This window comes from Diabrotica undecimpunctata, chromosome 3 (genome assembly GCF_040954645.1).
Source record: "Diabrotica undecimpunctata isolate CICGRU chromosome 3, icDiaUnde3, whole genome shotgun sequence".
Taxonomy (NCBI): domain Eukaryota; kingdom Metazoa; phylum Arthropoda; class Insecta; order Coleoptera; family Chrysomelidae; genus Diabrotica; species Diabrotica undecimpunctata.
This window is the reverse complement of record NC_092805.1, coordinates 122,159,796-122,177,372: the sequence shown is the minus strand read 5'-3', so window position 1 is coordinate 122,177,372 and position 17,577 is coordinate 122,159,796. Positions and strand designations below refer to the sequence as shown.

Sequence of the window (17,577 nt, the reverse complement as noted above, 5' to 3'; positions counted from 1 at the left end):
GCGCTGTTACAAATTATGAACACTGAAGTCCTACCCAATTACATTGTGGAAGCTCATACATTGGAATATTTGCATATGCTGATTTACTGTGCAGCAACGGCATTTGCTAATGTTATGAGCATTAAGATCAGAGCAAGACGGGGTACTACTATCGGAAGGAATGATAGCAGAATTGCACCTTGGGAAAAACGGCTACTAGGGAAAATTGAATCACTGCGTAGGGACATTGGACAAATAACGGAATACATCCGAGGAATAAGAAGTAGAAAAATTATCAAGAGAACTGAAGAGATATTGCGGAACACTCTAAGACACTCACAATATGATCCAAAAAATAACACACCGCAACAATGCCTGGACACATTAAAACAAAAACTTTCCGTTTATTCAGGCCACCTAAGGAGATACAAAGTAAGTAACAACCGAAAATGCGACAATATACTTTTTGAGCATGCAGAGAAGGCGTTTTATAGGTAACTTAATTCCACTATAGAAAACAAAAATAAATCATACTCAAGCCAAGAACAAATTCATGAGTTATGGGGATATCAACTTTCAACGCCAGCTACTCATAACACCAATGCTGGATGGATTGAAGACACAACGAACAACTGTCAACATTACAATAATATTCCTTACGAACCCTTCACCACCGAAGAAGTCTCAAATACTATCAAAGAGCTTCATAACTGGAAATCTCCTGGACCAGACGGAGTTCAGAACTTCTGGTTAAAGAAGTTTTGGAGTGTTTGTCAGTATTGATTAATCATGTTATCTCTATTCCGCAGGAAACACCATCATTTCTTACACAGGGAACCACTTACCTAATACCAAAGGATCAAAATCACACCCAAGTACCGCTCAATTACTCGTCTACCAACTTTGTACAAATTGGTCATATCCTGTATAGCCCGGCGTATCTACCAACATTCTGCTCTAAACAATATCATAGAGCCTCAACAGAAAGGATGCGCTAAGGGCTCCATGGACTGTAAAGAACAACTTACTATCGACAGTCATTTCTAACCAGGCATACTCCAAAAAAAGGAACCTTTTTACTGCATTCATTGACTACAACAAGGCCTTTGATTCAGTGCCGCATGAATGGCTTATAGATATATTGAAAATATATAAAGTGGATGATAATCTAGTGACCTTTTTAAAGCATGTAATGACAAAGTGGAAGACTAAAATTCACCTTCAAATACCTGGTGAAAAAAATATCGAAACTGATGATATCCCAATTAACCGGGGCCTTTTCCAGGGAGACTCGTTGAGTCCACTTTTGTTCTGTTTAGCTATGAACCCACTATCTCAGCTACTGAACTCCACTGACTCAGGATTTAGCATTAAAAATAACAATACTGTTGTGGCGAAGCTTAATCATCTGTTGTACATGGATGATTTCAAATTAATAGCTTCCACTCGAAACCACTTAGATCAGATGCTAAAAACTTTAGAAACTTTCTCAAATGATATCAGTATGCAATTTGGACTAGACAAGTGCCGTATACTAAATATAGTCAGAGGAAAGGTTCAGTTCAGAGGTTTCGATATGCAAGATGGCCAAAACATCGAGGCAATGGGTGAAAATGATATGTACAAATATCTCGGAGTAAAACAAGCGCGGAAAATTGACCATAAACAAATGAAAACTAAACTAACTTCGGAGTTTGTGCGAAGAGTAAGACAACTAAATCCGTCATGTCTTAATAGTAAAAATTTGTTTAAGGCAATAAATACGTACGCTTGTTCCGCGCTGAGCTACTCATTTGGTATTATAAAATGGTCAAAAACGGATATAGAGGCTCTTCAGTGGAAAGTAAGAACACTTCTCACAAATGCACAAAAACATCATCCACGCAGTGCAGTAGAGAGAACAACATTACCGCGGTACCAAGGGGGAAGAGAACTTATGGATATAGGTGAGCAATTGGACAAACAAAATTGCTAATTTAAGAACTTATTTTCAGGTACAGGCTGAGACATCTACTTTACATCGAGCAATTTGCGCAGTAGATTATACAACGCCGCTTTAACTAAGAGAACAAGAAATGAGCATAAACCACCTGACTCAGCAAGAAAAAATGCGCACCTGGATGAGTAAACCTCTGCATGGGCGACATTTTAATGAGACCAGCCAAAATATGTCGACAATACAGCGACGAAATATTGGTTGACATCAGGAAAGATGTTTCCCGAGACTGAGGGTTTCCTACTTGCCCTTCAGAATCAGGTTATTCCAACTAAAAATTATCTGAAATATATTGTTAAAGATCCTCAAGTCCAAAATGACAAATGCCGATATGGATGCCAAGCCCAAGAAACCATTCAACATCTTACCGGTGGCTGCCAGGCATTTGTCGATACTGATTATAAAGAACGCCATGACTCAGTAGGAAAGATTATCCACCAAGAACTAGCTGACAAACTGGGACTTCTCCAAACCGACCATCTTCCTTATTATCAATACGTCCCTGACAGAATCCTTGAAAATGAGAACTACAAGCTATACTGGGACCGCACTGTGCTTACAGACCAACCAGTGGCGCATAATAAACCGGATCTCATACTAGTTAATAAAAGTACCAGGCAAACAACATTTATTATTGATGTGACGATACCCAACACCAATAATTTACGTGTTAAATACAACGAAAAGATCGCCGAACGAAGTACAGAGATCTAGAAATACAAATCAGGAAACAATGGAGAATGGAAAGTACCCAGACAGTACCTATTTTATTCTATCTACTACTGGCGTTATTCCCAAAAACCTCCTAGAGAACATAAAACAGCTGGGTCTAAATGAACATCACTATAAGGCCATGCAGAAAGCTGTACTCCTCGCGAGATGTGTACGAAAATTTTTGGGAGATACTCCAACATACCAAGTCACCTAGGGCTCGATAACACGGAAAGAGTCTCACCAGAGCTCAATCCTTTTGATACCGTAGGTATCTGGGATGAGTGAATTTTCCCCTTAGAGGGAGTGTGAGCCGTATGGCTAAATCTGGATATTATAATAATTTTATATTATATTGTATTATATTTATATTATATTTATATTATTATAATTATATTTAGATGTAGATTTAGTCGTCATCCATTCGGTATATCTGATTTCATTTATGGTGTTCATAATATGTCCTGATCCAACCATTTACTTACTGTGTATGCTATATGGAAATAAAAAATAATAAAATAATATCACATTTCTATGCATATCAATTATATATATTTAATAGATTCAATCTCATTTTTAGGGCCATGACACTACATCCGTTTCCATATGTTTCACCCTAATGGTATTAGCAAATGAACCAAAAATACAGGTACGTACAGAGTTTAAAAATGACTTTAACTATAAGATTTTTTAATAGAAACTTATTCCATTTATGGAGGAATCAAAGTTCTACAAATAATGTTTGCTAGACATACAAATTTTAGGAAAATGAATAATTTGTGTATTTTGTAAATAGTCAATTATCCTATAACATCTCAGAAGAATACAACCTGCTTTTGTTGTCGATGGGGACACAATTACAGAATCCATCAGAGCTTAAAAGGAAGTCTTCACCCAATTTGGAAATGGGGCCAAGGAAATTGGTCTTAAGGTCAACGAGAATAAGATCAAGTACATGATGTTTACAAAGATCCCAAGACTAAGAGTTAGACAATATATATCCCTAAATTGAAGGAATTTAATTTGCCTACCAAATTGTGTGTAACTGTTAACAATACAAATTGCTTATCGGGGGTTGAAAGGACGCATTGAACAATTACTGGGCTGGAGATAGGGTAAGCAAATAAACTGAAACGTTTGCGAACGGCTACTCTTGTTTTGGTTGGAGAGATGGGGTCGTGAATAAGGTTTCTTTATTTGAGGAACTGGGAAACTAATTACACCAAAAAAGAAAAAAAATACTTACAAAGATTTCCTGTGCAACAAACACAAGAAAATTCCTAAACTATTGAAATTAAATGCAGCTTAAAAAAATCCTCTTGCTGGATAGAAAGAAAGACTTTTCTTTCCTAAAAAATTTTTAAGGTTGAAAATATTTTTAAAGGAAATAATTTTAAACTCCTGGTTTAAAGAGAATCATTACATATATGTTAAAAATTATCCAAATTTATCAACAAACCTTACATTGGCGCTATTTATAACAATTTATACAATTATTGTAAATCAAAATATCCTAATTTTGATCAACATTACTTACATTCAGTTTAACCTTTTAACAAAACAGACTTAAAATTTTAGTTATGTACCAAATGACAGATAAGGGTAATGCTGACTTCTTCTTCTTCAAGTGCCGTCTCCATCAATGGAGGTTAGCGGTTATGGTGGCAAACGTTTGTCTATCTTCAGCTGTTCTTAAGAGTTCCTCAAATCCAAGTAATGCTGACTGTCATATATCAAAATGAAATAATTAACTCTTTTGAATTATTAATTAATTTTTAAGGTAAACTTTATTTAAAAGAAGACAAATATGACAATTAGCTAAGCCATAAAACTTATAATTTTGGACCCATGAAGACTTAAAATGGACAAATCTTGGGGTGGTCAAACATTGAATTGGTCTTCAGATTGTCATGGAAGATAACAAAATGTGTTCTTCAAAACTCAGTTGCTCAATTCTCACTAAGAACCATATGGACTTCTTAAGGCGTTGGAAACGCTGTGTTTCAAGTTCCTAGCATAGCATACAGCACAACAAATCGTTGTTTAACTAACTCACTTAACAAAAACTGCCAAATAGCATTTTGAGTTTAAATAAATCTCTTAACTCATGAAATTAGGCAAAAAAATTGCCGGTTTTGAAAAAACTATATGCCGAGATCTTATGCCTTCCGAATCCAATCTGCTTCTCCCAACTTCTACTACACTTTACACCATTTTCTGATGACAAAAAACGAATAACGAAAAACAATAACGAATTAAAAAAAAACCGGACTTAAACAATAAAACCAACTACTTGGGCAGTGGTTCATCGAGTAGTGTTATTATTCTCGGATATAAACCAAACATAAACGGAAAGATTTTTGATTATTTGATGGTCAAAATATCCTAAAGCGGAATCAATATCAAACGAATAGCAATTAGTGTCATTATAAACAAACTAAAAATGTTTATCATATCAATCTTAGCGACGCAAAAAGATTGAGAATATTTTTCGGTGTTTTAACATATACGAGGTAGATCGAAATTATGCAAAATGAATACAACTTTAGTCGTTACAGAATACAAATACCTTGAAGTGCTCATAACAGACGAAAATAGCTACGAAAAGAACGTGAAGGTTAGGATTATTTCAGGAAACAGGGCATTTTGTCAAGCGACAAAAAATTTTACTTATTATTTGTAATGTGAAATTTGTAATGTAATCTGAGTGCATGCCAGTAATTCTCATTGTTAACAGTAGTAATCAGTATTATATTCATCTGAATATCATTAACTCCATATCAGAAGAGTATTTCGTTTAACAGAAATAAACAAAATAACAATTCTACTGATGATTGGTTACGGAGATAACACATGGACCCAAAATGAAAGTTGTTAGCTTCTTTCATGAAAAGTTTTCAAATTTACAGCCCATATCCCAAAGAACAATTAGAAAAATAGAAAACAGTTTCACCAGCTTGAACATACTGTCAATACAATAAGTGATAATACCAAATTGACTATAATGCTGGAGTTTGAGGAACATGCACATATTTCTAGTTGAAAAGGTGCCTCAATGAGAGATATTAGTCATTCATCGATTATTCGAATACCAAAAGAAAATAAAACGCATCTCTATAAAATAATATCAACTCAGGAACTCATGGAAGACGATGTTGATAGGAGAACGTATTTTCGTGGGCAAATGATAGCAATGTTAGATAACAATGTCATCAAATTACAAGATGTTTTGTTTTCTGGTGAGTACATCATTACTCATCACCTTTACACTTAACGATCATGCTAATCGGCAAAATTGCCGATGTTGGTCTAGGGAAAATTCTTACTGGATAACAGAAGAACACACGAAATATCTTGAAAAGCTTAATGTTTTCATAAAATTATAACTCAATATTTATTATTCCGCTTTACCAGACATAAATTTTTTCGAATGTCTCTCAGGAGATCCTGGACGGAATTCAGATTCTCAGTTTTTTGTAAATTCTCGTCTTAATTGTTCTCCATCATAGGCTTCCCAGCCTCCGTGATATCCCTTTCTAGACAGTAAACCCCAAAAAACCTCTATTGGACGAACCTGCGGCAGGTTTGGAAGATTATTGTTTTTAGGAACAAAATGTATGCGGTGTTATCGAAGCTAGTTTTGGATATCTCTTGAGTAATGACATGATATCATCAGGTCTAGATCTGGCCAAAACATAATATCGTCATTAGCATGATATTTGTGTACAAACTGAAACCGATTAAAAAGGCAGTTATCAATATAGCTGCTCAAAGCTTCACCCCTCACTCTTCCCACTGAAGGTGGGTATACACCCCTGTCAAAAATTGCGCACCAGACAAGGCTTTTATCTGCAAATTTCGCTTTATATTTTTATCTAACATTTTCAGGGCATATACGTTGTCCGTATAAAATCCATTGGTTCCTTTCATTTCGGAAGTACTCAAATAATATTTTTTTCATTGGCGAAGTGTACTCGTCTCTATTGACGACAACATCTTGGTATACGAAGGAGTTGCGCTTGAGCGTACTTGGGGCACTTAGATCGCTTTCGATATTTAAGACCATTCCTCCTCAATTTTAACGATATTAACGAGCCAGTCTCCTAGTTGACATTCCCACCTGTTTTTTTGCTCTTTTTACCGATCTCTCTGAACTCTGTACAAAAAATGCAATAAATTCACTTTTTGGGAGATTGAGACATGGTATCCAGTGTTTATTTTGTCTTCTTAAATCGTCAGCCCATCGTGTAGATGGTCGACCGACGCTTCTCTTGTCTTTCTTTGGTCTCCATTCCAATAACCTCTTTGTCCATCGCCAATCCGTCATTCTAGCTATGTGTCCTGCCCATCTCCATTTTAGTCTGGCTATCCTTTCGATGACGTCAGTCTTCTTGGTTCTTCTCATCCCTTTATTTTGTCTCGCAGAGTTATTCCTAACGTAGATCGCTCAATTCTTCTCTGTGTAACTCTTAGTTTGGTAGCCGAGACTTTTGTTAAAGTAAGTGTTTCTGCTCCGTATGTCAACACTGGGAGGACGCATTGATCAAACACTTTTCTCTTCAGGCATGTGTGCAGCTCACTTTTAAAAGTTTCTCTCAGTTTTTATATGCTGCCCACCCAAGACCGATTCTTTGTATGTTACGGAGCGGAAACGTTGACTATGACAAGGAAAACAGTGAAAAAGATCCGTGTGGCTCAAAGAGTGATGAAGCGTGTGATGTTGATCGTTTCACTGCGAGACAAAATCCCAAACCGCTAGATACGATGAAGATCAGGAGAGGCTGATGCTGTAGAAAGACTAGTAACACTGAAGTGGAACTGAATGACAGATAACAGGTGGACAAAGCGGATACTGGAATAAAGACCAAGAGATAATGCCTACCGAAGCAGAGGTCGTTTACCAACACGTTGGACTGACGATCTAAAAAGTTGCCATAGAAATTGGATGCAAAAGCCACAAAATCGAAACAGATGCAAAACTATAAGGGATATGTATGTCCAGCAGTGAACAAGCGAAGATTGAATGATGTGTCATCTACCCATCTCATCCTTTTATGTCATCTACCCATCTCATATGTGATCTTTCACAGTCTCTCTTGGTCGTCTACCTTTGAAAGGTCTCCAATGTTGTATTGTGGAGTTCCAACGTTAATATCGTTGGAACGTTGGAAATAAATCTCAACTGACCGTAAACAAAGTAAAAAAACTTTTGTTTCCAGAAGCAACTTCATATTATTTGGTTTTTGTTAACATTAAACCCAATGAATTTTGTGCCAAAACTGTTGATGGCAATTTAAAAGGTGATAGTGAAAGTATATATATATATATATATATATATATATATATATATATATATATATATATATTAATTTATTAAAATTGCTTTAGTTATCAAATGTCAAATTCAAGGGATAAACTTTATTGTTTTGTGGTAGAATTATGATGGGACAAAGAACTGCTTTAGTACTTGCAAAATTAGATTTATTGATAGCACTCATTGTAAGGTTCTGGAAATGATGATATATTGGAAATTACTTGCCCACACTAAAGAACTTGAGTATAATTAAACAATTTCGTTATTAAAATTTATAATTAATATTTTTTATTTCATGTTAATACTCCTTTTTAGGAAGAAATATATCAAGAACTGCTAAGAGTTGTGGGAGAATCCGAAGAACCCTCCTACCAAGAATTGGGAGATCTAAAATATTTGGAAAGGTGTATCAAGGAAAGCTTACGATTATATCCAAGTGTGCCGATCATAGCCAGAATAGCCGGAGAAAATATAGAAACAAAAACGGGATATACGATTCCAAAAGATTGCAATGTGTATATTTATATATACGATATGCATCGAAGACCGGAATTTTGGGAGAATCCCGAGAAATTCGACCCTGATCGATTTTTGTTAGAGAATGCCATGAAAAGGCATCCTTTTGCTTATATACCTTTTAGTGCGGGAAGTAGAAATTGTATAGGTTAGTTTTCAGTAATAAGTACAATGCATTACTTATATACTGTATGTTGTGGACTTCACAGAAAACGTCATAAAAATTTTTATAAATTTTTTATTAGAAAACTTTCTTTTTTCCAGCTTCTCCTTATACTCCATAAAAGGCCTCTGAGCTAATTATAGCTTATATTTTATTCACTTTTTGTTATTCCGCTCCCTTGATAAATGGTAGCGCGATAAATATTAATTAGCAGATTTGATATGTTATCATCATCACGGTGCTACAGCCCTTAAAGGAACTCGTCAAGTTTTCTGCGCCATTCTGCTCTGTGCCTTTGTTGAGTTTTCCAGTTGGCACCACCGATCTTCCCAAGTATCCTTTGCTACGCCATATATACACCTGAGCTTTGGTCTGTCCCGTATTCATATTTCCATTGGCTGCGCTGTTAAAATCCTTTTTATCAGCGCAGATTTTATTTTTTATTTTTTACCAGGCTTATGCTTGCAGATATTCTGTAGTTCTAAGTTATATTTACACCTCCATATTCCGTTTTCACAGACCGCTCCAAATATTGTGCGTACTACCTTTCTTTCAAAAATAGATAAAGAGGCCTCTGAGTCATATGTCACAACGGGGACTATCAGTGTGTGCTGTTAAACAGGTTGGTGTTAGGGCGAGGTTTCTTTTGGATCCTTACTTAAACGAACTCATAACAAAATGTATTTCAATTTACTATATTACCCTATTTGTATAACAATTAACTTTTGTTTATAATCACGGCTAGTAAGTGAAACATGTTTGCAAACACATGGAACTGACCCATGCTAACATTGTGTAGCAATACTCTAAGTATAATACTACGATGCCAATACTTCTACATATTTTATTTATACCTATAAATATCCAAATACCTGTGACTCCTCAATGTCAACTTAATGTTTATGTTTATGCACAGCGAAAACTGTAGGCGGCCATCAATAGGTTTAACCCAGGTTAATGGATATTTAAATATTAAACATTTATCTTCATATTAAATATGAATTATTTATATTATATTTTAAGACTACTTTTGAGGTTAATAATTAAGGGTGAATTACCTGAATACAAGTGTTCGATACAGTCTTATACGAGTTTTTTGAGACAGAGGTTTGGCTGAGTACCTACTTTGATATTACATGATAACACCTCTTTGCAATTACGATCCACTTTTTTATTTCCCCCGATTGTGTTATTGTTTTAGTTGACCGATGTCCATAGATATGTGAACTTTTCGACCATTTCAAAATTTTTATCATTGGCAATAAGATCTGCGTCAACATCTCTAACTCTCTTGTTTGTGTTAGTTGGCGTAAATTTTGTTTTATTTTGACTTATATGTAATCCCATTCGATCTGGTGCTGCTACTAGATTGGTTAGAATTTCCGTGGTTCTCACTGTCTAAATTAGCTTCTCGAACGACTTTTTCTAAGACTATGTTAAAAAACATAGAGTTCTACAAACTTGGTATACCGCTTATGCCGTTTCGTATAAGCAAGATTTTTGACCATATTTTTGTATGCAGTATTTAGGATAGTTATTCTCTATTTGTGCAACGGGCATATTAAGAATAGGCTGACATATTATGCTTCTTTTTTAACTTGCTTCATAGGTCTACAGATCTAGCGGCTCCTCAACAGTATTTATCAACTTGGTAGATCTCCCTTCTATTTATTGCAAGGTTTCTTTATAAAATATTGAATTTTGTATATCTCTGTAGTATCTAAGCCGTTTTATGTTTAGCTTATTAACTTTACTCCTATCAGTATTTCTAGCGCTGTTGTCTAGACAGACAGACTAAACTTAATTAAGTACTTCGTTTCTGGCAGGTGCATCAGTCGGAGTACATAACGATTTATCAAAATTACTAGCACACCCTTTTAGATTTTTAACAGAGACCCCTTCGTTTCATCCCACATAAATATGTATTGCCTTTTCTCATTAAAACTCGAAGTTGCGAAGAAATACACTCCAGGATTGACCAAGCAAGATCAGCCACCAGATAGCTACATGGATTATTATGGAATAAAAAAATAACAAAAGAAAATAAAAGAAGAATCTATAAAACAATAATAGAAAGTATTGGGCTGTACGGCGCCGAACTCTGAGAAATAAACCAAAGAAACAAATCAAAAATTAAGGCCATGGGAATGAACTACTGGAGACGATGTTGCCAGCTCACTAGGCTTGATAGGGTGAGAAACGAAGATATTCGGAGAGAAATGGAAATCGATCTAGACATAATAGACACAATCGAAGCCAAAAGACTTAACTGGTATGGACACCTTCAGAGAATGCCTGAAAATAGATGGCCAAAAAAAATAGAAGAATGGACTCCGCCAACTAGAAGAAAACGAGGTAGACCAAGACGATCCTGGAGAGACGATGTCGACGATGCAATGACCACCAGAGATTTAACAACTGAAGATTGCTTCGACAGAAAATGCTGGAAATTAGGATGCGAGAAGCGGCGCCAGCTGTAGAAGACTCGGTTGTTATATATATATATATATATATATATATATATATATATATATATATATATATATATATATATATATATATATATATATATATATATATAACTCGAAGGTATAAACAGAAATGTTTACCTTGTAATAAGCAGCGGAAGTGTTGAGTTTTGGTAATGGAAATATTTTTCTAGATCAAATGTAAATATGTAGGTGGTCTCATTAACAGAAGGTTAATGAGACCACCTACCTAAGACCTAGAAACACTAATGGAGAAGTAAAAACAAAGACATAGAAAGCATTGCAGAAATCTGGAACAATTACTCCTCAAAATTATACAAAGACACTTCGAAAGATTCATCAGTCTCGGAACACAAGAAACATGCAATCACAGAGGTATTTTACGAGCAGAAGTAGAGAAGGGTCTCAACCAACTAAGAAATAAAAAAAAACAAGGATAGATAGCATACCTACAGAGACTTTAAAAGCAATGGGCGAGATTGGCATAGATGTAATAGTGGATATGTGCAACATGATATGGATTACAGGTGGATGGCCTGATAAGTGGTGCGAATCAACCTTTATCCCTATCCATAAAAAAGTATCACTAACCGTATGCATCAATTACATAACCATTGCCCTTATTTCTTATGCAAGCAAAATCCTACTACATATAATCAATGAACGGCTAAAGAACTTTCTACTTCCAAAGATAGCCAAAGAACAATACGGATTGGTACCAGAAAAAGGAACACGTGAGCAGGTATTGAACATCAGACAGATAATATTACACCAAGATTTTCGATTCAGCAAAATGGGATCCCCTCTGGAGTATAATGGAAAATATGAGAGTATCTAACCACCTAGTTGACCTAATAAGAAATCTGTATGATAAAAACTCAGCCAAAGTACACATAATATATTCAAATACGTTCAAGACAAAGAAACGAACTACACAGGGCTGGAAACTATCACCATTATTATATGACATATATTCCGAATATATAATGAGGAAAGTACTAGACAAAAGGGATACAGGCATCACTACAGGAGACAGAAAAAAAGTAACCTGCGATACGTAGATGACACACTTATCTGCAGTGATAGAAGTCGAAATGATTAAAGAACGGCTAAATCAAATAAGCAAAGAATTCGGACTTCGGATTAATACAGGAAGAACAAAAATAATAATAGTAGACAGATTTGAATACTTGGGCTTCCTGATAACCAACAATGGCGATAGCTCTTCAAAAATCAAGCATAGACTAGCAATGGCCCAAACCGCAACAACTAAGTTAATTAAAATACGGAAAGATCGAATAATAACTAGGAATACTAAGCGGAGGTTAGTCAAGGCACTTATTTTTCGCATCGCTACATACGCAGCTAAAGAATGAACTTTCAAAAAATAGATACAAGTAATATCAAAGCCTTAGAAATGTAGATATATAAAAGAATTCTACGCGTGTCTTGTACATAATTCAGAATAATACTGTCAATTCTGGAAGAGCCTGTAGAAGGCCGAAACCAAGATGAAGATCTCCAATACTCTGGTGGGAAAATCCGTACATGAACCCTTCCATCTGGCACAGGATTTCAGCCAGTGGAGACAGCGAGCTAACAATATTTAATGTCATTATGTCCTGATAAGGGCTCAAGGAATGTAGTGGGATTATTTTAATTTTATTGAGTTATTGAGTGTTGTTTAATTAAACTTTGATCAAATGAAAGGCAGATATCGAGCACAGTTTATTAACACCTTAAACGCCACAATGCATATTAAAAAAAAAGTTATGTGGGCCAAACTATTAAATACATTTACAGTATTAGTTTATGCATTTTAAATAGTTATACTTTAGTTTAAGTACAAAATCTTACATTTTTATTGTTTTTTAGAATTATTTTAAGTGAGAAGCACGTGTGCATCTCGTGGCCACAAATAACTTTTGGATTCCTGGAGCCATGTGATGCACACGTGCTTCTCGTATAAGGCAAGAATAAATCTGTCGTAACTTGTTTATTTTATACGTTACATTCGCTAGACAAATGCATTTCGTGTTAGTTATTAGTTGGTTGTCGGTAGGCGAGGTTGTAGTGTGTATTATCAGTTTTCAATATGTCATATGAAATGGATCAAAAGCGTTTGCAAAAGCTGGTGGAAGAGTTTTTTTCAGATGAGGAGAGTGATGACAGTGTTCGTGATAAAAATGTTTAATTAGATACTGATGACGAAATAAGTAGTTCTTCGTCAAATCAAATTGTTCCGGAGAGCAAGAGACAAAAAATGCAAGCTAATTTACAAGATTTACCTTCAACATCGCAAAACTTAAGAACAGTAGACGATACCATTGACAATGTTATTTCCCAATATCGACTGCCAGATGATGAAAACTCTTCAGAAGACGATAACATTGTGATTGATCATAACCAGCCCTTGTTATGGAACATGGTAGATGGTCAGAACTTGAAAAACATTACATTCAGTGTTCAAGACTCGGGTATCAAAGCCGACTTTTTCGAGATGTATGATAAAATTCCCATTGACTTTTTTCAACTATTTGTGGAAGACAACATTTTTGATTGGATTGTGCAAGAAACTAGTCGATATGCACATCAAAAGATGAATATAGGTGGCCACGTTCCAAAAGCTAGAATTCATAAGTGGGTAGATACAAATACCGAAGAAATAAAGACATTTTTGGCCATTCTTGTCTGGATGGGATTGCAAAGATTGCCAAAATTGTGTTCATATTGGTCAAAAAATCCATTATACGAAAGCAAAGTAACGTGTCTTATGTCGCGTAATCGGTTTGAATTATTTCCCAATTTACATTTTAGTGACAATGAAAATATTGAGAAAGGGCTTCGACTGTATAAACGATCACCCCTATTGGAGAAATTGGTATCAAATTTTCAGAGAGTGGTAGTGCCGGGGGAAGAACAGTTACATTGATGAAACAGTAGTTCCCTTTAGGGACCGACTGTCATTTCGGCAGTATATCAAAAACAAGAGACATAAATTCGGGGTGAAGATATACAAACTCTGTTTGGATAGAGGTTATACTTATGATCTACAAATTTATTGTGGTAATGATAAAACTGAAAATATGTCAGATCCGGATAGTGTTGTGTTTAGTTTAGCTAATAACTCAGATGTTGGACGTACTATATACACAGACAATTTTTATGCTAGCGTTACATTAGCACATCTGTTGCTAAACAAAAATACAAATTTGGTGGGAACTTTGAGGCAAAACAGGTAACTTAATCCTAAAGAAGTGACAGGTGCAAAATTAAAGAAAGGGGAGAGTATTGGGATGGAGAGTAACACAGGTGTAGTAGTAACTAAGTGGAAGGACAAATGCGAAGTGCTTATGCTGAGTACAATGCATACTGCTGAAATGGTAGATGTCCATCAAAGGGGAGGAATTGTTGAAAAACCAGTTTCTGTTGTCGACTACAATAAGAGCAAAGGATTTATAGATATATGCGACCAACTAAAGTCTTACTCTACAGCATTACGAAAATCAGTGAAATGGTATCATAAAGTAGCAATTGAGCTTCTTCTAGGGTCAGCTATTGTCAACGCCTATATAATTTACCAAAAAGTAAGCAACAGTAACGTGTCCATCACATCTTTCAAGGAAGAGTTGGTTTTTCAACTGGTAGATTTCACTAGACTAACTAATCCAGAGCAACATATACCACATGCTCGTGAAGGTCACCATATGGAGGAAATGTAAAGTTCGGCCAGAAGAAGATGTGTCACATGTTACGCAAAAAACTCAGCAGATATTGGTAGAAAATTTGCACGAACTAAAACTCCCTTTTCTCGTTTCAGGTGCATTCAGTGCAATAAAATTTATTGTATCACATGTTTTTGCGAGGTTCATTCATGTAATCTATAGACCTTTTTATATGCGCAAATATTATTTTTTTCATTTATTTCTTAACTAGAAACATGTATTGCTAATTTTAAAGAACATTTACTGATCTTTTGCATTAAAAATAGTTGTTTACGTTATATATAAATAAAACTTAGTTTCAAGCTACATAATAACATATTGGTTTATTGCTAGTACACTAGAATCCTAAAAATACAGGCTAAATATATAAAAGAGTTCACCAGGCCACTGAGAAACTGTATTCCAAATAAATGAACGGGTACTGTGAAGCGCGGATGTACCACGTAGCCTGAAATACACTAATGGTATGAGATGCAAAGGTGCTTCTCATGGCGTCAGTAAGTTCATTGACTGAGATGCACACTTGCTTCTCATGGCGTCTAACGTGTTTTAAATCTTACCCGAGTACTTTCGCTTCCTAGAGCATCTTCAGGGGCATTGCGTTAATTTTGGCCTATCCAACAATCATAGAATGTCATAAACATAAAATTGTTCATTACACTACACTACACAAGAACAAACAGTTTAAAATTTTTAAAAATAGGCAAAGCTACATTATGGTTGGCATCAGGAGAGAGAATCTTGGGCAAGATTTAATTAATAAACTGTGCTCGATATCTGCCTTTCATTTGATCAAAGTTCATTTATTCGAGCATTCAACCTTATATCAATTTGTTGTTTAATTGACTTCCTTTGCTGTTTCAGCTTATTTGACATTCAATAGGAATGATTTCTGTGAACGATCTACTTTTATACCCTTCTGTGTTATCATACCCTTCTATGGGATTATTTAGATTAGGAATCCTGTCTCTTTAAAAGCCCCTTATAGCTTTCACTGTTATAGCTACTCTACCGAAGGCAAGATTGAATAATTCAGCATGTTCATTAGGAGTAATTTTAATTTTTTAGGAGTAAGCCATGCAATAAATAGTTCTTTAGTGATCATAAATTGCTCCTGGGGAACCATCTAAATGTGGTGTCATCCTTTTTGTGTGCATTAATAAGCATAAGCGGCACATATATTCCTAAACTACCTACTAAATGTACACATTGCCGTAGTTGTCTTTCTTTTTTCCCAGATTGTAACGAAACTAACTTTTTCCGACTCTTTTCCACAAAAACCTTATTTGGGTGCTGAATAGCGGTAATGCCCATTTCCTCACAGTTGTAAATTCTCTCAAGTGAAAATTTATATTTTTTCAAAAGAAACAATATTTTTTTTGAAAAAATGGACACTTCTATCTATACTTGTGCACTCAAATCTGCTTAAAACGATTTTGTGACGAGACATGAACCCAGATATCCAGTGCTTTTCCAGTTTCTTCCTTTTTCTTGGTTAAAATGGGTTTCTATATTGTTAGATTTTACGTAATGTAGAACTTGTGTAGGTATTAATCCAAAAAGGAGTATAGCTAGTTTTCCATTAATTGGCAAGTTATTTTTCGGTTTCTAAAGAAAAAACTGTTATACGTCCTAAAGTAGGTGAAGATACATCATTGTTTTTTTCCTTGTAGGGTGAATCTTGGAATATCACACCTCATAAATGCTTGTCGTTCTTATAAGCCATTTTAGATAGCATGCAGTGCCCCTTGTAGTTGCTTGACTTAATTTAAAAAAAATGTTGTTCCTACATCAATAATACTGTAGATCACAACCTGAGAACAGCTCTTATTTTCATTCTATTTCTTGACTTCATCATTTAGCTCCTGTTTTGTTTATGTCTCTGAGAGGAAATACACCCACTGAAGATTCTTCAGTGAATACTAAAGTCAATATTAATCCATTATTATTTTAGTGTATTTAGTTTGTGTTAGTTTGTTTTATTTAATGGACGATAAAAATGGAAAACTATTCTCTAGTAAATTAAATAACAATCTGGTGGTAAAGGTTAGTTAATTTTCGGATTCAGTCCTAATTTTTCGGAATCCTATTATGGCTAGAAGTTGAACTCCAATGATAGCCTAATGCGTAAAACTAGCGATTAAAAATTGTTTATATTTCTAAAAAAAATATTTTCTCTTGTCTATAAAATTGTTTTATTGTTTTTTTTTAAATACTTTTAGGACAAAGATTTGCACTTTTAGAAATCAAAGCTGTTCTATGCGGAATACTGCGAAAGTTCAAACTGGAACCAGTCACCAGACCCGAAGATATTGTTTACGCAGCAGATTTAGTATTAAGACCTTCTGGGGAAATAAATGTTAAATTTGTACCAAGAATTTAAATAAAAGTTTACTTTAGATGTTAATTTGTTAAGACTTGTTTTATATAGGAAAGCATAAGAAACCTCTATAGCATAAGATTACATGACAAACTGATGAACAAATAAAAGAGTGTGTAATGAAGCCGCCCAGGAAGTCCTTGTGTCCATGAAGGAACATGCTAATTTCAACGTACCCCATGTAACAGTTGCATCTCGAGATGATGATCTGTGTCTTAAATAAATATAAATAAATATATTTATATAAATTAGACCCGCTCGTTTTATTGAAACACTTTACAATATATAAGAAATGAAATGGATA

General features: G+C 34.9%; 1 protein-coding gene across 1 annotated transcript in view; it reads left to right on the top strand.

Annotated features, from left to right (window-relative positions):
• Positions 1-17,300, top strand: part of LOC140437346 (cytochrome P450 4C1-like) — a 34,762-nt gene extending 17,462 nt beyond the window's left edge. The window contains exons 6-8 of the mRNA XM_072526824.1: positions 3,267-3,335; positions 8,316-8,664; positions 17,116-17,300. Coding sequence (XP_072382925.1) covers positions 3,267-3,335; positions 8,316-8,664; positions 17,116-17,276 — 579 coding nt within the window. The 3' untranslated portion in view covers positions 17,277-17,300. The remainder of the gene's footprint in view (positions 1-3,266; positions 3,336-8,315; positions 8,665-17,115) is intronic.
• Positions 17,301-17,577: the final 277 nt, after the last annotated feature.